Source organism: Pseudochaenichthys georgianus, chromosome 6 (assembly GCF_902827115.2).
Source record: "Pseudochaenichthys georgianus chromosome 6, fPseGeo1.2, whole genome shotgun sequence".
Taxonomy (NCBI): domain Eukaryota; kingdom Metazoa; phylum Chordata; class Actinopteri; order Perciformes; family Channichthyidae; genus Pseudochaenichthys; species Pseudochaenichthys georgianus.
In genome coordinates this window covers 6,916,683-6,941,263 of record NC_047508.1, presented here as the reverse complement: position 1 = coordinate 6,941,263, position 24,581 = coordinate 6,916,683, and the positions used below count along the sequence as shown (strand labels likewise).

At 43.8% G+C, this 24,581-nt stretch overlaps 1 protein-coding gene across 1 annotated transcript in view; it reads right to left on the bottom strand.

Annotated features, from left to right (window-relative positions):
• ntrk3a (neurotrophic tyrosine kinase, receptor, type 3a) overlaps nucleotides 1-24,581 on the bottom strand; it is a 235,886-nt gene that overhangs the window by 141,456 nt on the left and 69,849 nt on the right. The window contains exon 4 of the mRNA XM_034085760.2: nucleotides 3,596-3,667. Coding sequence (XP_033941651.1) covers nucleotides 3,596-3,667 — 72 coding nt within the window. The remainder of the gene's footprint in view (nucleotides 1-3,595; nucleotides 3,668-24,581) is intronic.

Below are 24,581 nucleotides of genomic sequence, written 5' to 3'. Positions count from 1 at the left end.
CCATGTTTTGTAGGCTGTAAACTTTAACTGTTATGTAAGCCAACTAGACAGACAGTTTATCACTCTTCCTCCTGTACATCAGCAGATACAAGGGAGGCATACAATACTTGAATGAATGTTAAATAAAGAATGTTGGAAATAACTGCATCTCCATTAGCCTATATGCTATGCAGAGACTGCCTTCTTCATGTCGTGAATTGCAGCTGATGTTTTTTGGCAATTGGCAAAAGTTTGACATTTGACTTATACAACATTCACAAGTTGTACATTTGACTCATACAATAACCCACCTTCGAGTGACGCTCTAGTTTCTTCATGTTTTGTTTTTTTTCCCTCTTGCTTGCACCGGACTGAAACTGTCTTTTCACTGACATCTCTTCACCTGCACTAGTGGCTGTATCAAAGCCGTGATTGGTCAGATGTCGATTCATTGCAACGGTGTCGGGTTACAGACGTGCTACCCTTGTCACCTCTCACTCTCGCGTTTCAGCGGGGGGGGGTGCGCGCTGGGAACTGCGCTGAGAACTGCGCACAAGCCGAGCTCATAAGCCGAGGACCCCTGCGCAATGTGAGGCCCCATACAGCCTGCATGATCGGCCTGTAGGGAGGGACGGCCCTGCTGTTGATCGATGTCATTACATTTGTTGAAAAGCACATAAGGACTTGTTTAAGACTCGTTTTGTCAAAGTTTAGGACTTGGACTTGACTTGAACTTGCCCATCCTGACTTGAGACTTGACTTGGACTTGAGCGCAAAGACTTGAGACTTGACTCGGACTTGAGCGCAAAGACTTGAGACTTGACTCGGACTTGCAAAACAATGACTTGGTCCCACCTCTGGTTCTTTCACAGTATCCACAGTTGGAGTTGCAACATAAACTTTAATTCCTGAGATATCACTGTTTAAATTAGTGGAATGGGAACCAGTAAATATAGACAGATAATTAAGTACCGATCATGACAGGCCTAAGAGGCCTATATTACCTCAGCTAATCTCAGCTTTTTCACACATCTTACCAAATTATTCCTCATTAACTTTTTTATTACAACAGCAAATAACTCTATCACACCCACTCAAACCTGTCGTAGATGAATGCAACAGGGTTCTTACAACTCAACTGCAAAAAATCATAAATACTAAAATATCCCTCCCAAATGTCCTCACCTGCTCTGCCAAGTAATTCTCACTAAATATTGACAGCTCAAATGTCACCCCCCACACCCAGCCCTGCAACAATGGTCCTTGACCTCACCCTCTCCTCTACCGCATTCCATCCACATCACCTAACTGCTGTTTTCCACCTCAAGAACACTGCCCGACTCCAAACGGCCCTCTACTTTCCAGCTGCCCAAAACACAAAATCACCAATAAACAGAATTCTGCCACCCGCCAACTCACCTCCACCCGACACCGAGACCCCATCATTCTGGTCCATCACAACCTCAACTGCCTCCCAGTAAATAGAGGACAGACTTCAACATACTGCACCACCTACAAAGCCCTAAAGAAAGGACCCCCTTCCCCTGTAACATCCGCTGCCTCGAACATGTGAACACCTTCTCTGTTGCTGCACCCTCCTCTCCCCAACCACATCAGACAGTCAGCCATCCTACCATCCTTCAAACAGGCCCTAAAAAAACCCTTACAAACTAGCTTTTACTGCTAAAACCAGTCCATAATCCTTCCTATTGTAGTTTGTCATACTGCATCTTTTTGTTGTATGAAATGTTTTAGCAAAATTAGGTTGAGTATTTAGAGAATCCCTATGTAACTGAAATGTATTAGTATATGTATTATTATAGTGTTGTCTCACAGGACTTGCTTGTGCCTAATGTATGTTGTTATAACAAGAACATGCCATATGGGAGAAAGTGGCTGAATGGAAGTCAGTGTATTCCTGAGTAACTCTGTGTATAATACTGTGTGTTCCCATAGATTGCATACTTGAAGACTATTTAGGAAATATTTGATAAAGTCATCAAATCATCAACCATTTCTAAAGAACAAAGTAATTGTTGGTTACTTTGCCTTCTTACACATTTCATTTTTGGAGAAATATCTTGTTCTCCATTCAACTGGTAGACATGTTGCTTGGGTGGACTAGATAGGGCGTGAGGTGACGTCACATCTTACAGGACTAATGAAGGGTTGACTTTCAGGACAGTTTCTCTTTTTCACAACAAACATGGCCGCTGACATACAGCCATAATGAAGCAGTAACTTCAATGGAGCTTTTCTCAGATCACCTCTTACCGATCCAATGCATTCTAGTCACTGCATACTCTCCTGAAAAAGTCCTAGACTTTCTGTCATGCCATTATCCGGCACATCTTTGTATGCTCCAGCTAGAGGTGAGACTTTCACACTCTCCCTCTCATTCCTCTGCTTTTCATGTCCCTGATTTCTAAACATATTTCAGCCTTGTACACTTTGCTGCTCTCCTCACAGAGCGTGTGAATGAGCAGCAGTTCATTTCAGGAATCATGCAGAGAAAATAAAACATGGGGAAGTATTTCTTATAAAGCCGCTGTCATAATATTCAAAAAGAAAAAGCATGTTGCTTCAATTTCCAGTAGTCCAGACAGATCTCCCTACACATGGAGGATTCAGCTCCATGGACAGCAGCCATGTGATGCTTCTAAATGTGACTATACTCCCAGTACAGATTGTATTTGTGTTGTTCCCTGTAGCTACAGTTTCAAGCAGCAGCAGCAGCAGCATTAGAGTCAAAGACTTTGAAACAAGGACATTATCATCACAGGAGGAAAACGCTTTGAAATGGAGATGAGGTGGAGCGTGTAACCTCACTGAGGAGGTCTCTGCCCCTCGAGACCCTCCTCTTTTAGATTTCACTCTTTGATATGAAGACGAGCAGTGTTACCATGATCATGAGAGCACAGCGGTTATTTCATGTCTAATTATATTTAGGGCATGATGACTCAGCATGTTGGGTTCCTTTGTGTATTCCTGCTGTAAAACCAGGGCAGAGCCAGGTAGTGACGGGAACTCCCCAGACGGAGGACACATCTGGGAGGGTAACGTGGAGAGAAGACCTTGCCCCCTTTGAGCAAGGCCCTCTACACAAATGGCTAGAACATATGTTGGTTACATTGGCAGCAGCAAGGTGTCAATGTGGTCAGAGAAATCCTAAAATAGACAGCTTTGCCCAAAGTAAATATTGGATAAAAAATCTGTGTGATAAAAAAAAAGACAATTTTAACACTGAGATAATTACTCTGACAAAATGTCCACTCTTTTGGCCCCTATTTAGAAGGTTGCATGGATGCTTGCATTCATATTGCATTAAGTGGACAGTGCATTACCAACGTCATATTGGCTAGTTACACACCCATAATCTGGACATGAACATGACAACTGCATCCGTCTGAAACTAGCATTTATATACAATGACACTGTCGTGCTGTAAGATTCAGATTCCGCCCTGAAGAAAACCTTATCATCCTAAAAGATATATATGGGCCTTATATACAGTAGACCTCTTGTGATTAGATGTGACATCCCAAACGGACTCTCGATGTTAGGTCGTTTCAACATGTAACAGTGCGAGGCAAGTACAGAACACTGGTGGACTTACAGTTCGAAGAGCTGCAGGTGTTCAAAGATCTGCCAGGAGAGTGTGGTCAGCTTGGGGTTCTTGGACAGGTTTCTGAGGGAGGGAATGAGAAAGAGAGACGTTGAGAGAAACTTCACTTCAAAAATGATTGCAAAAGCTCAATGTTGTTGGGCTTAAATGGGCTGCATTCAGATATAAACGGTAAATTAACTGCATGTATATACAGTAGCGCGTGTACAGTCTTTATGAGCCCTTAAAGCGCTTTACATGCATTCACACAGATGACTTGGGGCTTGAGTATCAGACCGCCCACTGCACTACTATCAGCCTTATGTCAACACATCTCTGGGGAAGTTTCATTTGAATTCATGAGGGTTTCCATTTTGAGTGACATCACCAACATATCACCGTCATCAGGATTTAGGGAGACGGTTGGAGATGATTCAGTACACACACATGCCTGCACACACACAATCATGTACACTTCACACAGTGGAGTTATGACTCATACCCCTTGTCACCTCTTCTGACGTGCAGGAACACACAGCAGGGACACAGGTGTCCATCGCCATGGCAACATAAAGCTAACTATAAAGAGGTGTTGAGGGTGGTGTGAGTGGAGAGACGAAACACCCACTTGAATCCAAATCATCATTATCTAATCAAATATATCTGTGTGTGTGTGTATCATCTACAGTTGGCTTGATAGTTGCCAACTAGAACATTATGCAGGATATGTAAATCTTTCAAAATGCAATCAACATAATGGAAACATTGTAATACGTTTTCATTCGATAACCTTATTGTGATATTCGTATCACTTGCACTTATTTTCAGTCAGTTAGTTTTTATTAGAATTGTTTTTATTAGAATTTCTAATTCCACAGGTGTTGTTCAAATAGAGTTGTTTAAGTTTAAGCAGCATCTGATAGAGTCATGAAAACAAGCAGCAACACACTCACAGACACCACTGATTGTACAAGGAGGCGTGTGGCGCTAGCAACATAAGAAAGCATCGTCCTGTCACTAAAAGTAGCAATGCTGCTAAACATGTGTAACTTAAGTCCGTTTACAAAATCCAATTCAAAAATCCCAATGCATTTTTGTTGAGGAACCGACTCCTAGGACAGCCTACAAGAATATGTCATCGCTGCACTTTAGAGATTGACTCCCCTTTGGAGCCAGTCTCAAGTGGCCATTAGATGAACTGCAGTTAGTGGCCCTTTATTGCCCGGCCCTGGAGGTTGCTGCTTGATTCAGAGGAGAAGATGGTAGATGTTCCCGGCTTTTGTTTGGTGACACTCAATTAGAAAGTTGTTATTGATAGCTGATCTGTTTTCAGCTGAGAGGTCAGACAGTGGAGTTGGACCAGAGGGAGATGGGGACGGCCAGAAATGAGCGGAGGAGAGGACGACACATGAGGGGAAGGAGGTGGGACTGATGGTGAGAAAGAGACTCACGGGAGGACACCAAGAGGGAGGTAAGGTTTCTTTCCACAGTCACCTTCATTAGATGTCCATTTAATACACACAGACACACACACATAGACACGCACACACACGCACAAAAAATGGTCTCACAAAATAAGTACATCACAGGGACACATCTCTCTGTGTCCTGGGGAATCATTTATCATTTATCATGATGATTTATCATCATCTGACATTCTGAGTATTTCTATCATCAGTATAATTCTGTCCTTTATAATAAGTCAAGTATATTCTACAAACTTCACAACATGTTTCCGAGTGTTTTGAGATAAGAGTCAGAGTTCTCTCAGGATTTACCCAATGCTAATATTGCATGTTGCTAACGAGCTAAAGCTAAATAAGCAGCTCACTGGCAGGAGATGAAGAATAACTTGTTTGGTTTGGCTTATTCTTTCACATATATAACATTGTAAATGTGTCGTGTTGTCATGATCTTGGTTTTTGTGTAGAATGTTTCCTCTTTATTTTTGAAAAGTGTTTCCTCTTTGTTGAACTTCCTGTCTTGTTCTTGTTTTCCCATATTCACATATTTCTACGGTGAGTTATGTGCTAAGTGCGTTAGCACTCTTTTGCTTCGTGCTAATTCAGAGGCTCGGCGTTAGACTTGTTTTGTTTCGGTATAAATGGTTCATATCGTCAGGTAGCTGAGTGTCTTCCCGTTAGGTGGGTATGACACATTCATAGTTTGTTAAGAAGCCCTCAGACGCTGTTTCTTGCTAGATGTTGCGGGAGCCCCCGGGGTTAACAGTTTAACCATCAGTGGCATCGTCATCACGCTTAAGTTATTGGCACCTGGATATATAGTATTTTTGGTCAAACGAAAACTGTCGAGCAATTTTTTGAGCGTGTCAAAGTGTTTATCTTCCCCTATGTAGCCCCTCGCGGCTAATTGGACTGCCTATACGACCATTGCCTGTGTCTAAGAACGTGGAGGTCAAATAGTAACAAATACACTGCTTTCGTCATTCCTGCCTTCAGTGTTGCAAACAAACAGACACAAATACCCCCACAAAGTGCAGCCTGGTCCAGTACATTGTTGTGGAACATGCAGGTTGCTTTCTTTGCCACAATGTGCAAGCAATGAAACCCCCCCCCCCCCCCCCCAGTGATCTGGAGTAAGGAGAGGTGTTGCCATGTGTTCACTTAGTGGGTCTTCTCCATGTTCTGCCACACGACTGTATTCTCAAATCAGTGAAACAAGGACTCTCAGGCCCGTCTCAGGGATGTACTGGCTCTGTGATGGCTCTACGGGCCCTTGGGCTCTGTGATGGCTCTAAGGGCCCTTGGGCTCTGTGATGGCTCTAAGGGCCCTTGGGCTCTTTGGTGCTATAAGCTCAGCTGTAGCGCACACAACTCACGTTACACCATGTTGAAATCTCTGCTCTGAAGTTCAACAAGGATTTAGTGTCTGCGGAGTGGTGCAGAAGTGTATGCTATTACTTGACCATGCCGTGTGAGAGCATCCACAGATATGGTATCACAGCCTGGTTTCAAAACTAGACAGTGTAAATCACAGATCACTCGTCTAACCCTCTCGTAATCAGCTTCACCTGGGAAACCTTAGAATGGACATACTAAAAGTACATGTTTGACTACAGAAGTTAGTCAGCAATTATTTAACCTAATAACTCAGATATTGACAATACCATAAAATAGATTAGTTTCCACACAACTGTGACAAGTCCAACACACAGAGTTCTAGCTCTTACTAACTGGCTGAACTGCTAACACACTCATTCATGTATAGGTGTATTAAAGAGGCCCGTGTATGCTTGTTGGGGGTTTCCCTCTCCCACAGTGTGTTATATAGGTGTGTGTGGATGTAAACGGTCTGCACTGGCTAACATCCCTCTGTTCCCTCAAGAGGGGGTTTCTCTCACAAGCCCCCCCCCTGCCTGGAACGTGTCCACTGGACTCCTTTGTTTTACTTCGTTACACTCATGCTTCTAATGGCTAGCATTCCAACACGTCACTTAACAGTAGACCAATCAAAACAAAGCCGGCCAGCTAACCAATCAGAGCAGACTGAGCTCTGGTTTCAGACAGAGGGTGAAAAGAGGTGCTGCAGCACAGGCAGTATGAGAGAAATAAAGCGCTTTTTGAACATTAAAGCATGGAGACATGTCCCAGTAGAGACACTACATACTGATATGAACCTGACAATGAGCAGATGTCCTCTATACACTTTCAACACTGACTTGTAATGTTATGTGTGAGTGTTGAGCAACATGGATGGAGATGTTGGCCATAAGGGTCTTGCAACATGTTGCCATTGTCAGTAGGTGTGTTCGCTTGATGTGTATGTGCAAGCCGTGTATGTACGTAACCATATGGTGATATGTTAGTGTCTATTATCCATTACTATGTAGAATGTATCATTGCTATGGTAATGAGTCCGGAGCACATGTCCTTACAGGGACCGTAAACACATGGTACCCCATGGTGTCATCAGTAACAGCAGTTTGGGTATTTATGATCATGACCAACATGTGCACAGTGTGCAGGTCAGAGAAACACATCATGCAGAGTGGGTTATCTCCATGTGTAGTTAAGTGCCAGTATGCATGTTCACAACAGGATTACACACTGAGTTATGAGGAAAAAGAAACACACACACACACACACACACACACACACACACACACACACACACACACACACACACACACACACACACACACACACACACACACACACACACACTCCCTGAGGGTTAAGAGCAAACATGTTTCGATATCAGCTGTGAAGAATGAATCATGTGTTCGGAGTTGTTCAGCCCCAGAGGTTTGGACTCATGCTCGTAAATTAAGTCCACATGCATGTTAGTAAAGACACACACACATGGGAACACACACACACACCCACACACCCACAGGATCTGTACGTTGTGAGACTGGTGCAGCTCAAAGTTATGCTGTAACCCCCTCTGCACTCCGCTTTATGTACTCAGTCATGGTCCTGAAGACCATTTAAATCTAGTATACACTAAACAACACACACACACACACACACACACACACACACACACACACACACACACACACACACACACACACACACACACACACACACACACACACACACTAATATGTCCTTTGGAAAAGTCAACCTCACGACAATGAGGTACAAAAGGACAGCCTAATATTTAAACACCACAAAAGTGTGTGTGTGTGTGTGTGTGTGTGTGTGTGTGTGTGTGTGTGTGTGTGTGTGTGTGTGTGTGTGTGTGTGTGTGTGTGTGTGTGTGTGTGTGTGTGTGTGTGTGTGTGTGTGTGTGTGTGTGTGTGTATGTGGTTATCTTGTTTAGATAGATGGGTGTATGTGTGAGTGTGCACAGGTGAGTGTTGTGTGTATGCATGCACATGTGTGTGTTGGAATCCTGCAGCCTGTGAAGGTCAAAGTGAACACACATACGTTATGATAGTAATAGTGTATATAACATCATGAGGCAGCCATAGGCTGGCTTTCTTCAGAGAGGATTTGATTGGACTTGATTTTGAAGGTGATAGTTTCAGAGCTGCATCAAAGAGGCGCTAAGTGTTGGACCTCACAAGAAATAGATGTAAAGAGGCCCTATTATGCGTGTTGGGCTCCTCCCTCTCCGGTAGTGTGTTGTAAAGGTGTTTGTGAATGGTCTTAAAAAGCCTCCATGGGACTCCTTTGTTTAATTCCTGGACATACATAGTAACAACACCATGTAACATCTGCACATCTATTGGCTAGCACTCCAACACATTGCACGTGGGAGATCTCTAAGCGGTTGATCAATCACAACAGAGCCGGCCAGCTAACCAATCAGAGCAGACTGGGCTCTGGTTTCAGACAGAGGGTGAAAAGAGGTGCTGCAGCACAGGCAGTATGAGAAAAATAAAGAGTTTTTTGAACATTAAAGCATGGAGACATGTCCCAGGAGAGACACTACATAGAGATATGAACCTGAACATCAGCATTATAGGGCTCTTTAACCCTTAGATGCACAAGTGGGTCTTTGTTGACCCGTGAGGTGGTTTTCTTAGAGTATCTTTGTAATTACATTTTTTTTATCATTTCATATTCCAGCTATTCCTCAAAAAACATGTTTTGGATATCATGCCATTCACATTTTAAATTTTAAGAAATTGTAGTTTTTGTATTACTACCCCAAGCTTCCATAAGTGGGCCAACATATAATAATAAATATTATTCAAGTGATTTTTCTTAACCAAAATGACATGGCATAAAAACACATATTATTCTAATATGGGTCCTTTTTGACCCACTTATGGAAGAGAGTAGGGTCCAGTCACTCGTGCATCTAAGGGTTAATGCAGAATGTGACCTATATTGCAGAGAATAAGCCTAATAAAAATGTGTATCCGTCATTAACCTGTACTGCAGCTAAGTATCTTATTTCTATTTATTTTTATTTTATTATTCTCTGCACAACAGAGACTCATCACACAAAGTATGAACAGATGCTTCACTTCACGTGTCCCTCTATCGAGTCAACCTGTGTCAGACCATGGTGACAGTCAGGCTATAGTGCAAGGCCAGAGAGATGACTTCCATTGTAACTGAATGAGAGCAGCTCAAGAAGCCATCACTCACTATCTCAAACACACACACACACACACACACACACACACACACACACACACACACACACACACACACACACACACACACACACACACACACACACACACACACACACACACACACACACACACACACACACACACACACTGTTGTGACGTTGCCCTTCTAGACTGGCAGGCATTTGATTTTTTTTTAAAAGACAGAGCGATAGACGTCAGAGAAATCATCAGAAGAAGACAGACAGGATGTTTTCTTAGCAGAAGAGATACAACCATGTATTTATCAAAAGCTCACTGTACCCTGTGTATCCCTTAAAAGTCAGATTTATAATTCTGTTTGTATTCCACTCTGCACTATTGGTGCACTTTCGTTCTACGAAGCTCGAAAGTACTCAGAGAGGAAGGTTATGAGTGGGAAGATGTTGAAGTGAAGATCTGAGATCTTAGGGAACTAATAACCGTGTTTTTTACACACAACACATCCATCCTGTGTTCTGCACTCTTGGTATCGAAGTGGCTTTGTCTGGAAAGGAGTGTGCTCTGGTTGGTTGCACATGTTGGCATAAATAAATAAAATGGATCTCCCGTTTCAATGATTAATGTTAAAGGTGGGGTAGGTACATTTCAGAAACCGGCTCGAGATACACTTTTTGTTATATTCCATGGAATGCTCTTAACATCCCGATAGCAATGAATATCTGAAGAGCTTTGACAAAAAATCCATAAAAAAATGTCATCTGTGGAAGTCGTAGGACTGTAAAAAGTACAACCAATCGGATTGGATGGCCTACCTGTCTGTCAGCCTTCCATCTCGTGCACGCACAAATGTATTTCGTGCCGTCATTAGGCGTGCCCTCATTGGGCGTGTCGTCATTGGGCGTGTCCTCATTGGGCGTGCCCTCATTGGGCGTGCATTGCAGCAGTATTTCAATGACTCGCCAGCAACAGGCGGCCACTTTCACCGTCTGCTGACGTCGTGTGCGCGTTCATGTGTGTTGGAGGAGGTGCTCTGTCAGGAAGTCTGAAGGAAGGGGCGGATTCTTTTCGGCTGTGTTCTTTCAAATGTTAGTGCACTCGAGCCGGTTTCTGAAACGTACCTACCCCACCTTTAAGTGGACTGCATTTATATTGGACATTTCCGATCGTAGCAACCCCTAAAAGTGCTTTTACATTAAAAAAACAGCAGAGAACCTGTTGAAACTGGTAGAACTATTATTGTATTTCTTTATCTGCTAGCTTAACAACATTTTTGGGATTCTCGCGATATCCAAAAACTCAAGTAAAAGCCTCCGCCTTTAACATTCAAGTAGATGTTTGAAATTTGGAATGCAAATATAGCACAGAGAGACGACAACAAGCCTCGTAGAGTTGACAGTAAACCCAACAGGAAGTCAGCTATTTTGTAATTTCATGTTTTGTTTTATAGTGATTTTCTCCCTCAAATTTCTCCTCAAATTAGTTCAGAACCATTTAATGTAATGATGAATCTGGTTTGTTTTGTGTAACAGTGTGTGCTATACATATCTTTGTCCTAAGATGCCTCTATGCTGATAGGCCCATCCATCACACCATGCGTGTTTACAACGTCTCCAGCTGCCTGTCCTCGGCCTCCAAACCTCTCTGTCGTTCTGTCTGTGACAACTTTTGAGATTTTTCAGGACAAGTGCCCTGGTTTGTGTTGTGAATTTGTGTATCTAAAGATATACTAACTATGGATGGCAATAATGTGGCCTCCAGTGAGACTGTAAGGAATCTTGGTGTTATATTTGATCAGGATTTATCCTTTAACGCCCACATAAAATCAATTTCAAGGACCGCCTACTTCCATCTACGTAACATTGCAAAGATCAGGCATATCTTGCCTCAAAACGATGCAGAGAAACTAGTCCATGCATTTGTTACTTCTAGGCTGGATTATTGTAACTCTTTATTATCAGGGAGTACCAAGAAGTCAGTCAAGTCGCTTCAGCTGATTCAAAATGCTGCGGCTCGTGTACTAACCAGAGTTAGGAAAAGGGAGCACATTACTCCTGTTCTGGCTGCCTTACACTGGCTCCCTATAGAACATAGGATAGAATTTAAAATTATTCTTCTCGCCTACAAAGCCCTTAATGGGCAGGTGCCATCTTACCTTAAAGAACTCATTATACCCTACTGTCCTACTAGGGCATTGCGTTCCAAGAATGCAGGGTTGTTGGTTGTTCCTCGAGTCTCTAAAAGTACAATGGGAGCCAGAGCCTTTTCTTATCAAGCTCCACATTTGTGGAATCAGCTTCCAGTTTGTGTTCGGGCGGCAGACACCCTATCCGTTTTTAAGAGTGCGCTTAAGACCTTCCTTTTTGATAAAGCTTATAATGATAAAATAAAATAATCTAATAAGTGTGCATTGACGTAGATACGTTGTGCCTCTTCACCTATACATTTTGGTTCTTACTCTTTCACTTAAATCCTAAAAACTTAGATCTTATATTTAAAACTTTATCCAAACCTTTCCCCTCTATGACCTCTCGAGGTTCTAATATAGGGTAACAGGTTGCAGAGAAGGCCTAGCCCGGCCGGGGAGTGTGGAACGTAGCCACAGACCCACTCCTTACCTCTAACCAATGCAGGTTCCAGTGGGGACCTTTCTCCCTGCGTGCCTCTCCACCTCTGTTTCCTACTTCTTACTTGCTACCCTTTTCCCTCAACCTATCCTAAGGGAGTGCATGTATGTAGACACGTTAGTTTAGCTGCTATAGGCTTGGACTGTTGGGGGGGGCACCTTACTCCGTCTTTCTGGCTGTTTGTCCCTGTGTACTCTGATGTTCCGATTAACCCAGCTTCCCCCAAATCTCTTTTTTGTGTCCATATATACGCCGGGATCCTGAGTCGAGGCTAATCCTGTTGCTGTGGTCGTATGTCCTGGATCCTCTATCCTGAGTACTGGATCTGAGTCCTGGACTTCGAGTCGGGCCTGAACCTGTCTCTGCGGTCCTGCCTGACTCTCACCGTACTACTTCCCTGATGGCTCCCACAAGATTGCTGACATCCTAGTGGATTCATCTTCTTATTATAGACACATGCATTTCCTAACATTTGGTCTACCTATGTTGCAAATGTATTATCTCTTTGATTTACACACGGCATCTATTGCACGTCTGTCCGTCCTGGGAGAGGGATCCCTCCTCTGTTGCTCTCCCTGAGGTTTCTCCCATGTTCCCTTTAAACTGTGGGTTTTCTCTGGAAGGTTTTCTTTGTACGATGTGAGGGTCTAAGGACAGAGGGTCTAAGGACAGAGGGTGTCGTATTGTCATACTGATATTCTGTACAAACCGTGAAGTCCACTGAGACAAATGTAACATTTGTGATATTGGGCTATATAAATAAACATTGATTGATGATTGAGTGTAGGGACTATATTAACATTACATACTCAATACTGTGGACAATCCCCAAAGGAGCAGTTTGGGGTGAAGTGTCTTGCCCAGGGACACAACGACATGCTGGCTGCAGTGGGGTTTGAACCTGTGACCCCCCGATACAACCACCAAGGCTCTATCCACTGCACCACACGCCTTCATTAATTCAATAATCCATCAGTTTGTAATATCACTGAAGCTGTAGGGTTGTCCAGCCATTCCCCTTCTTGCTTTGTTCGCCTGTTCTGGAGCTAGATTTAGTAAAGTTGTCTCTGAAAGGCAATGTTGGGCCTGACAGTTGCTCAGATCATGTTGGTCAATAAGACAACAAGCAGTATCAACGTGTAACCCACCATCATGGTTATCTGTTCAAGACATAATCAGATGTGTTGATCCCTTTCTCAGGAGGCCACGTCATGCAGAGAGACTGGATGGGTTTCGGACCGCTGATCAGTGAATTCATTATGTGGGGGACACTGTGGATAAGTGCTCATGGTCTCGAGCCTCATCTTTGTCTTGTCTGTAATCTTTCCATGCAGGTTATCATCAATCATTTGCCCTTAAATGTTTCTTAGTATCCCATCTCACAGCATGGAAATCTGTGTTTTTAATTTTACTTTTACTTGTATGTATGCACCACAACACCAAGTCAAATTCCTAGTACGTGTCAACCTGCCTGGTAATACACTTGTTTCTGATTCTGATCCATATAAATGTTCCTGGAAATATGCAGTATCATGGTAGATTGATGTTGAATACCTGAATATTTTGCTAGATGAAAGGTGAGGATGTGTAAAATGGAAGATTCACCAGAGACATTTAGTCTCTGCCTTGAACCCATCCTAGTATAAGGAGCAGTGAGCAGTATTGGGCCTTGAACAAGTTCTGAGGTAGCGAATTGGCACCTGTCGAAGTACTGTTCGGGTAATTGAAACGTAGCCAAGAAGAAGAAGTAGAATAAGAAGACCAGGAAGCGAGAAAGCATTGTAGTGCACCCAGTAGAAGCTTTCAGTATAGCATTACAGCTAGCAGGACTTCAATGTATATGTTTCTTTAGTGAATCCCACCGAATCCTTCAAGAAGCTCTTTGGATCCACAGCAGAGCCCCTCCATTGTTTCTTTCATCTCGTCTTTTCATCTCTTTTCTCCTTTAATCTCATATTTTCATTACCTCTGTGCATGCCCCAGGTTTCATGTGCATGTAGACTCACTGCTGAATGGGAATAGCATTAATGGTGTCTGACCCTATTATTATGCAACACACAGGTAACTGAACATTATCTGGTTCCATTATTATAAACAGCAGCACATGTACTAACCCTAACCCTAACCCTAACCCGTAAACAGAGTACAACACATCTGCTGGAGCCACAGGCTGTCCATACTCAGCTGTATTCAAACTGTATGATGGTATAAATATTCTCATGTAGATTATAAGTGATCCTGGAAAATCTGATTGGATTTTAATTATAAGGGAGTCAAATGTCTTTTTTGAAGAATATTTAGAATGATACATAACACAGATTATGAAATTGGGAAAGAAAAATAACAAAGATCAACTCAAAGTCACTTGTTATCAGGTTTTACCCAAACCCAACTGTCATACATGCTTGTGATTGTATAGGAACCAAGGGCCAACTCCTTGAACGACAATCATTCAAAAAGATCCTTATCGATAGACACTGTAACCGCAACTTATTTTTAAAGATCCTGCAGCATGTTCTGCCATTAGGTGAAGGACACAACTAAACATTGAATATGCATTATAACCAGATTATAACCAGGCAGGGTTACTTCCAACATGTATTCCGTTACGGATAGGTATTTGTCAAAATATAAAATCTAATCTTAGTGTCAAAATATAACAGTAACCTGATTACTTTTGGTCAATTTTGGAATACCTCAATATCAAATGAAGTTTGATTAAATATAAGAGAAAATAAATATGAATACAATGTTTTTTTAATTAAGTGTATTATGTAAGACAACCAACTAATACATTAAAAATATATATATGTAAAATAAAGAAGAATGAAAGTTGCCTAAATGAAAATCCAAAAATACAGGCAGTACGTCTACGTATAATATTTGAATTTGTTAATGTATTGTAATATTATAATTCCAATAATCCCCATAAATGTACCAGTAATCTGATTACATATTTCTATTACGTAATGAGTTAGTACGTAGCTACCTAGTATGAAAGATTTCAGGAGAAAATTGTAAAAAAGTCAAGGAAGAACTTTGCTAAATGTCTTAATACTGAGAAGTGGTAGTAGAAGTATTTGTAGCAGTAGTGTCGGTAGTGACAGTGACTCTTCCTGTAGTGAACCTGTTCCATCTGTGCCCCCCACCCCCTTCTCTTAGCTGGTGATGTAACAATGTTTATTATTCATGGCTGCTGAGATTATGGCCCTCATCAGTATTCCTCTCAGGACAGGAGGGAAGGGAAGAGACAGCTAGAAAGACACATTTCTATTTCTATCTCTGTTTTGTCTCTGATTACCCCTCCACGCCTGAGGAGCACCGGGCACTGAGCTCAAACTGTAGTGCAATCATGCGCCTTAAATATTTTCATTTGAAAATATTTTCATATGAACTCCTCTACTTCTCGCTCAGCCTTTTAACCTGCCATGTTGGAAAGGATGTCTGCTATCTACCATTTTGAATGTGCCAACAAACACAAACACAGCCTGGATGTTCTCAATAACTCTGAAAATTACAATTTAGATGACAACCGATGCAGAACAAACCAGAATGTAGAAAGTAAGGCAATCCCCTTTTTTCTTGAGATTTCCAATTGTTCTAATAAGCATTAAGTACGAATAAGTGGTCAAATAACCTCTACAGTCAACACATTTTGGACAAATAGTTTCAACACTTTGACGAAGCAAATGACATGTACATGTAGTACACTTTCCATTTTATTTTAGGCCTGTTGGCTGTCCATTACTGTTGGGTCAACAATATTTAAGAAACAGTTTAACCTCTGGTGTGTACATAATATTGTAGTAATGACAGAACAGATTAGTTGAATCTTTAAAGGTCCCATGACATGGCCATTTATAATGATCATACTTACATTGTTGAGGTCTACTAGAATATATTTACATTGTTCAATGTTCCAAACTCACATTGGTTTCTCATACAGCATCTCTGTATAGTATGTGTATTCACTCTCTGTCCTACACGCCTTGTTGGAGCTCCTGACGACGTCCCAAAAAAAGGGGACGATCCCAGACGTCCCAAAAAAAGTCCAGCAGGGTGGGCGGAGGGGGACCGGAGGAGGGACACAAAACTAGGGCCAACGGGGTGGGTGGAGGGGGTCTGGAGGACGGGCATGGGCTGACAGCCCAGGGGCACAGCGGAGGACCCGGAAGGGGTCTCGGGCGGACGGCCCGGGGGCAAGGCAGAGATCAATGATGGGGTCTCAGGTGGATGGCCCGGGGGCAAGGCAGAGTTTGAAAAGGGGGACTCGGGCGGACGGCCCGGGGGCAAGGCAGAGTTCAAAAAGTGGGCGAAGGCCACAGCAGGCAAACTCAGGGGGCGGAGCATGAGGGCGAAGGCAGTGGCAGGAAGAGTCAGGGAGCCGGGCCCGAGGGCAAAGGCAGCGGCAGGAAGAGTCAGGGGGCCGGGCCCGAGGGCGAGGACCGCGGCACTCAGGGGGCCGGGCTCGAGGGCGAAGACCGCGGCTCTCAGGGGGCCAGGCTTGAGGGCGAAGATCGCGGCTCTCAGGGGGCCGGGCTCGAGGGCGAAGACCAGACACCTCCGGAGGCCAGGGAGGAAGGCGCTGACGGGACAGTGCCGGAGGCCGGGCCGGAGGCCGGGCCGGAGGCCGGGCCGGAGGCCGGGCAGGACCCGGTATCGGCCGGACAGGAAACAGTGCTGGTGGGACAGGCCTCGGCAGGATCCCCCACGGAAGAGGACCAGGACACGGGATTGGCAGGACCCCCGGCAGGAGAGCAGTCGGCGGGACCTCCAACGGGACAGGACATAGGGTTGGCAGGACCCCCGGCAGGAGAGTAGTCGGCGGGACCCCCAACGGGACAAGACATGGAGTTGGTAGGACCCCCAGCGGTACCTCCAATGGCACTTCAGTTGGGACTTGAGTAGGAACTTGAGTTGGGACTGGAGAGGGAACTCGAGACGGGACTCGAGAGGGGACTCGAGAGGGGGCCCGAGAGAGGACCCGAGAGGCGACCCGAGAGGGAACTCGAGAGATGACTTGAGAGGGGACTCGAGAGGAAACTGGAGAGGGGACTCGAGAGGGAACTGGAGAGGGGACTTGAGAAGAAACTGGAGAGGGGACTCGAGAGGGAACTTGAGATGGGACTAGAGTTGGGATTTGAGAAGGGACTAGAGAAGTGACTAAAGATGGGACTAGAGATGGGACTAGAGAAGGGACTAGAGAAGGGACTTGAGTAGGGACAAGAGAAGAGAGAAGGGACTAGAGAAGGGACTAGAGTTGGTACCTGAGAAGTGACCTGAGGAGGGACTAGAGAAGTGACTAGAGGTGGGACTGGAGAAGGGACCTGAGAAGGGACTAGAGAAGTGACCTGAGGAGGGACTAGAGAAGGGACTTGGGAAGGGACTAGAGGGGGAACTCGAGAAGAGACTAGAGAGGGGACCAGAGAAGGGAATTGAGTTAGGACTCGAGAAGGGACAAGAGATGGGACTATGGCCGCTGGGGCCGGAACTGGGGACGGGAACATGGCTGCTGGGGCCAGAACTAGGTCTGGAACCATGGCTGCTGGGGCCAGAACTGGGTCTGGAACCATGGCTGCTGGGGCCATAACTGAGTCTGGAACCATGGCTACTGGGGCCAGAACTGGGTCTGGAACCATGGCTGCTGTGGCCAGAACTGGGGCCGGAACCATGGCTACTGGGGCCAGAACTGGGTCTGGAACCATGGCTGCTGGGGCCGGAACCATGGATCTTTGGGCTCGGGCTGCTAACCTGGCCTTGCGACCCCTTCCTTTAGGAGCCGTTTGGAGGCTCCGTGGACCTCCAAAGGCCAGACAAGTTCCAGAGAATGGCTCCTGAAGCCAGGGTTGACTCCAAACGGACCACACCGATGCGTGTGGTGTCATAACGGGAGTTGGGAGGCCTGGGGCTGTCAGGCAGGAGATAACACACCATGAGGAAATCCAAAATCCCGCCCGGTAAGAATCTCACCAAGCCTGGTTTCTCCATAGTTATCTGGCGCGCCGCTGCCAGAGCAGCCTCTCGCTGCTGAACCCCGGACGCTCCCATCCATCGATCAGAGCAGGTAGCCAAAGAAAAAGTAAAATCCAACAAATCCTGCTCAAAAGGATCTGCTGGGCCCATATTTGGTGAGTTCCTTCTGTCAGGGTTTAGAGAGGCGAGCAGGACCCAAATGCAGATTAACTGAAAATACCTTTATTTCAAGGCTACAGACAGAGCAAAACAGAACTCTTCCTCGTTGTTACGTACTCCCCCCCTTTTGTTGTCCTCTTTGTTCTCTCTGCTGTGCAGGAACACCTGGCTCCGCCTTCCTCAGGTGTTCCCAGTTGATACTCAGCCGAGCTCGGCGCAGGTGTTCCCAGTTGCCAATCAGCCCACGCATAAAAGAGGAGACTGAAGGAGAAGGAGGAGGCCGATCACTACTCCGGATGTCTCTGCTGTGTCAGAGCTCTTTTGCCTTTTTGTTGTGTTTCCTGGAGGACGTGTTAGTATTAGGTTTTCGCGGTTTTATTTCTCCCGTTAGGTTCTGTTGGATTTTGGGTAGCGGAGGAAGGCTCTGGATCCTACGGCCCGTGGTGTGGTTGGCCCAAGTCCCCTCCGTCTTTTTGTTTGTATTACCTGTCCTCCAGTGTATGTTTTATGATTGTGGAAATAAATGTACGAGCACAGTTTAGTGCCTACGTGTTGTGTACTTTTGTTTTATGTTGCGGACTGCCTCACGAGCCACTACTATTGAGTAGGGAGGCGGGTCGTAACACCCGTGAACAACGTCAAACTACAACAAGGAACTCACAAAGACTAACAGAAAACACAGAACCTAAATACACACAGGACTAATCAAACAAACAAGAGACAGGTGAGGAGGGAGGAGAAAACACAGGGGCACCAGGTGAACACAATCGGGTAATCAGGGAGGGAAAACAGACAGAAAGCAACAGGCAGGAACGGGGGGTGAACACTTTACAAAATCAAACAGGAAACCAAAGACAGAAAAAGACGAGACAAAACACAACACGGACAGATCGTGACAGCAATACTCTTGACCATGCCTTCCAGAGCAATTTGGGGATCAGTATCTTGCCCAAGGTCACCAACGACATGTTGTATGCGGAGGCTTGGGATTGAACCACCAACTCTTAGCCATAGCTGCCCATACAGAGGCCAAGGCTGTCCTACAAGGTGTCACTTCCTCATTAGGAGAGATCAAGATTCACACACATTCCCACCGTTGACCATGCCATCGGGAGAATTTGGGGTTCAGAATCTTGACCCAGGAAACTTTGAACACATGGGCCAGGATTGAACTACCGACCTTACGGTTGTAGATACGCTACCTAGCTAGCTAGCGACACTTTGTGTAACACATGGCATAATGTATGAACCACTACTCTTTTCTTTAATTCCCCTATATTTCTATGTATATCTTACCACGATCATCCTCATCATCTTCATCAATTATCTGTAATGAGTGTTACAGATGAAACTCACTTAGTACAGTACACACACACACACACATTTGATTAGCATAGGCTATTTTCAGAGCCGCTGACTGGGCTGTGAAATGACAGGTGTTGCCACGGTAATTAAAACTGTCAGTCATTCTGTCTGTGTGACGCATTGCAGTCTGGGATTGTTCCATGTGTCAATCAAATGAACACTTGTCATGTGTTGTCCTCACCATCAAACTCAAAGGGGTGTTGTTATCGACAAACCTCTTCTTTTGTAAAAAATAAAATTGTGACTTTGAAAAAGGCCTACATAGAAACTTTAAATGACAACATTTTTTGTTTCCATATGTATACTTATTTGTTCACTTAGATAAAAACCAAAGCTTATTTAATAACTTTACAAAGAACAATCACAAAAGACAACAAAGTGCATCTTAGAGTACAAATGATAAGTGTACTTTGCTACGTTCCACCACTAAACAAATCCGGGCAAATATTGTTACTAATATATATATTATAACTATTGACAGGACCACTTTTATTCTCCATATATATTAACAGCGTAGGTGATAATGTGGATGAAGCTACTTTACATTTTTATGCGGATGATACTGTAATGTATTTTGCAGGTCCCTCCATTAAAGAGGCTGTTGTTAAATTACACGCTGTTTTTAACACTATTCAGACTCAGCTCTCTGAATTAAAGCTTCTTTTAAATGTGGATAAAACCAAGGTAATGCTCTTTTCAAAAGCAAAAAAGACACCAGAGCCTGTTTTAGATATTGTAACTAGGCAAGGAACAAAACTTAAAGTTGTTGCCTGTTACAAATACCTAGGTATCTGGCTTGATGATTGTCTCTCTTTTAAACTTCATGTTAATAACCTGCTAAAAAGCTGAGGGTTAGGCTAGGTTTCTTCTACAGGAACAAGTCCTGTTTCTCGCTTGAGGCCAGGAAAAGGCTCTGTGACCTTTTTACCTGTGCTGGACTATGGGGATCTGGTCTATCTGAATGCACCTGCCCATTGCCTGGTCAAGTTAGATGCTGCGTATCACAGTGCACTGAGATGTGTGACAAACTGTAAAGCATTAATCCATCACTGTCCCCTGTATGCAAGGGCTGGTTTGCTTTCACTAACTGTACGGAGGCTCAGTCACTGGTACATTTTTATATACAAAGCCATGGGAAACTTCCATCTTATATCTGCTCCCTGATCTCACGGAAAATTGTAGGTGGCTACTGCCTGAGATCGAATGCTGTGGTTTTATTAAATGTGCAAACTGCTAGGACTGTCTTAGGGAAGACAGCTTTTAGATGCGCAGCTCCTCTGTCTTGGAATAGTCTGCAAATTAAATGGTTGGATGCTACTCAATCGGAAGCTATTGGTACCTGTTTATGTGGATAATTATGTAAATGATGCTGTGTGATGTCCTTTTGTTGTTCTGTTTATGTTTTTATGTTTCATGTGGAACTACTGGAGCAGGTCTCCCTTGGAAAAGAGATCAATGATCTCAATGGGATTTATCTGTATAAATAAAGGTTTGAAATTAAATGAAATGACAACTGAGGAGCCGCAAACATTAATAAGTTCCAGTGACTACTGTATGTTACGAAACATACTGTTGGGGAAATATTTTCCAAGGCCCATAACTTTGACTCAGTTGATCAGTTCATACTATCCTGACTGAGCACAGGCACCTGCAACCTGCCTGTTGGCGTCAGCTGATAGAGGTGTTATGATTCTATCTTGTTAGGCTCAATGTTGATTATTCTCGCAGAACTAGCTAAATACGCGGGTCTGGGGTAGAATTCTTCAGAATTGATTGTGGCATCTCAACCGTGTGGTCAACTCGTGGCCCGTAACATGTCTTGTGAATTATTCGGCCGAAGCTCCAAATAAACCGTCAGTGTTTGCCATCAAAGCTCCAGCTCTCCTCGTGTCTCTCTGAGTCCTGACTCCAATTGCTTCAGAAGTTTCCCTCACACATACTGCGTGCACCATGGCCTAAACAAAGACAAATGTTCCCAAAGTTCACCTAAGCAGGTTTATGTGTTTGAGAATCCCAGAAGCTGGGATTTAGGAAGCATTTGGCTTACAGTAAATGCTTCACTATTTTTATTTGACTAGCTTACTTATTGTGTTTGTGCTGTGGTTGATGAACAGGGAGTGTACAGTGGGGTTTGGTTTTAGAGCTTTTTCACTGGAAAGAGCTACTGCTACCGTACAAAACAAGTCTGAACACAAAGGGTACATTTGTCCGTAGGAAAACCAAAAGAATAAAGTCGCAGAGTTGGTGATAATGTTGTTACTATGAACAACTCCTTTGATTAGCATTCTATCGTTAATATGAAAATATTCAACATGTTGATTATGGCTCAGTCTGTATGGACTTAGCTTGGATACCCAAGGGTTGCCGGTTCAAGTCCTGACAAAGACCAAGTGAGGAAAGTGGACTGGTATTTTAAGGGGTGCTAGTTTGCCTCTTGGGAACTGCCAAGTTGCTCCTGTTCAGAACCAAACATTATTCCCTCAGTGCTGTATGGATATTTTTAAACCCAATGTCAATACTAGGGTGGGTAAAATTAAAATAGACTAAACTGTGTGCGTAAGTAGAAAGTAAAAAAATACTGCACTGTATGTTTAAAGAGTCCCTATTATGCTTTGGGGGGTTTTCCCTTTCATGTAGTGTGTTATATAGGTTTCAATGCATGTGGGTCTACAAAGGCTAAAATCCCTGTGTTACTTCCAGAGGGAGTTTCTCTCCCCCTGCCTGAAACAGCTCTATTTTACTCTTTGACTTTACTTCTGAAAAAAGTTGCATCATTATCTAACACTGTTGCTTCTGTTGGCAAGCACTTTAACATATTGTACCTGATAGGCTAAGGGGCAGGACATTTCCGACTCCTCTTTAAGCCGTTGACCAATCGGCCCCTTTAAGCAAATTGGCTGTCTTAGAATTAAGGATGCTCCGATCGATCGGCTGCCGATCGATATCGGCCGATACTCACTCTCTGCCGATCGATCGCGAGAGCCGATCGCATGACGTAAAATGATGACGTAAAATACATGACACTTTTCTCTGTGCACGGCAAAACAAGCTCGCCAAAATGGCTTCACCAGTCTGGCAGTATTTTAAGGTGTCCGAAAATGACAGTAAAATATCGGCAACGTGTGTGAAGCAGAAATCCTGCAGCTCCACCCGCTGTGACGGACCGGTGAGCGGAGCGAAACACACACTAAGAGTTAGACCTAACACACTTAGCTATTTTATCTACCTCTGGATCAAGCTAAACTAGTTATACATATATTTATGCTTCACTGTCGGGTCACTCATTACTGGATCAGGGAGCTGCATGAGATACTGACATGCTGTCAGGAGAGAGAGAGAGAGAGAGAGAGAGAGAGAGAGAGAGAGGGAGAGAGGAAAAGAGAGCGCTTCCGCTCATTTCTCCCGTGTTATTCTCCAAAGTTAATGTAAACTTGAATAATGTACTTCATTTCAATGTAATAATTATGTTGGTTGTTGTTTGTGGAAGCGCCAGTGAATGAGCCCCATTAACTGAGCCCCATTAACTGAGTTGTAAAGTTATCACTTTAAATGGAAGATCCCCATAGGCCCCGCCCACTCGATCGGATCGGCGATCGGTATTGGCCGATACTGATTCCGGCGACCGGCGACGGCCCCAAAATTGGCGATCGGAGCATCCCTACTTAGAATGTGTATTGAAACACAAAAACATATTAAAATTTCAACATTTTGAAAAGGAGAACATTTGTTTGGCCATCTTTTATATCCCTGACAAAATTTTAATTAATTCAATAAGCAATGGTCTGTTTGAAGAGGGCTGTAGAGGCTTGGGAACATCCAAGTTTCTAAGCAACAAGCATAAACACACAAATCCACATACCCCTACACACAGAGAGAAACAAACACCATCTGCCCACTTCCTGCTGTTCAGGAAGTCTCGGAAGTACTAAGATGGCCGCCCCCATGTAGAGCCGGCTGAAGCCCTGATTGGACACTGTTCCTTGGAGACGGTCGCTATGCCAGAAGAAACAGGATGTCAAGATGAAGTAGAGCAAATGCATCCGCTATGTGCTAAAGAAATGTAGTGTTTTGCATTCACGATGATGACAGTTTAATACTTGAGCTCCATGTACTTAGCATTCTGCTTTAATAAAGGTTTAACCTCTAACTGAGAGGAAGTGCTCCTTGAAGACCACTTAAAGAAAACGTTTACATTGCATTTGTTTTGTATAATTAATGAGATGGATCTTTATTTGCACATTAAATTAATACATGTTATTGTTATGGCAGATTCCTTATGACAGCGTATTTCTGGCTTATTTATTAAGGTAACACAGGTCAGAGAGGCTCCATTGCCTTTTCCGCAATTATCAGCAGATGTACCCATGTTAAGTAAACCTTTCGACATATTGAACATACATGTTGCTCTGATGTTGGTGCGTCCATTTGGAGAACATGATGTTCGTGTGCTAGTTAAACATGATTAGGGAAAATGAGTGTGTGGTCATTACAGTTGCTATATAGGCTGTGTGAAACGTCTACTTTGTTGGGGGGCATTTCTGCGATTGGTTGCTGAGAAGCAAGGTAAATGTTTCCCCATTGTTATATGTTGTTGCACAACTGAATAATAATTCATCTCAACCATGTCTGTGTTTGTGTTTAATTGATCTCTCTCTGTGTTAACATGTAAGGTTGGTGAGCCATAAATTGCTCTAACATTATTCTTTCCAACAAACACATTATAAGTTTTTAAGCTCGTTTTTTAGCTCGTTTGTGTCTGCAGGGATATGAATCTGCATTCTCTGTGTGATGGGAGAGAGGGCTTAGGAAAACTTTCTCACTACCCCAATCCATCAGAGAT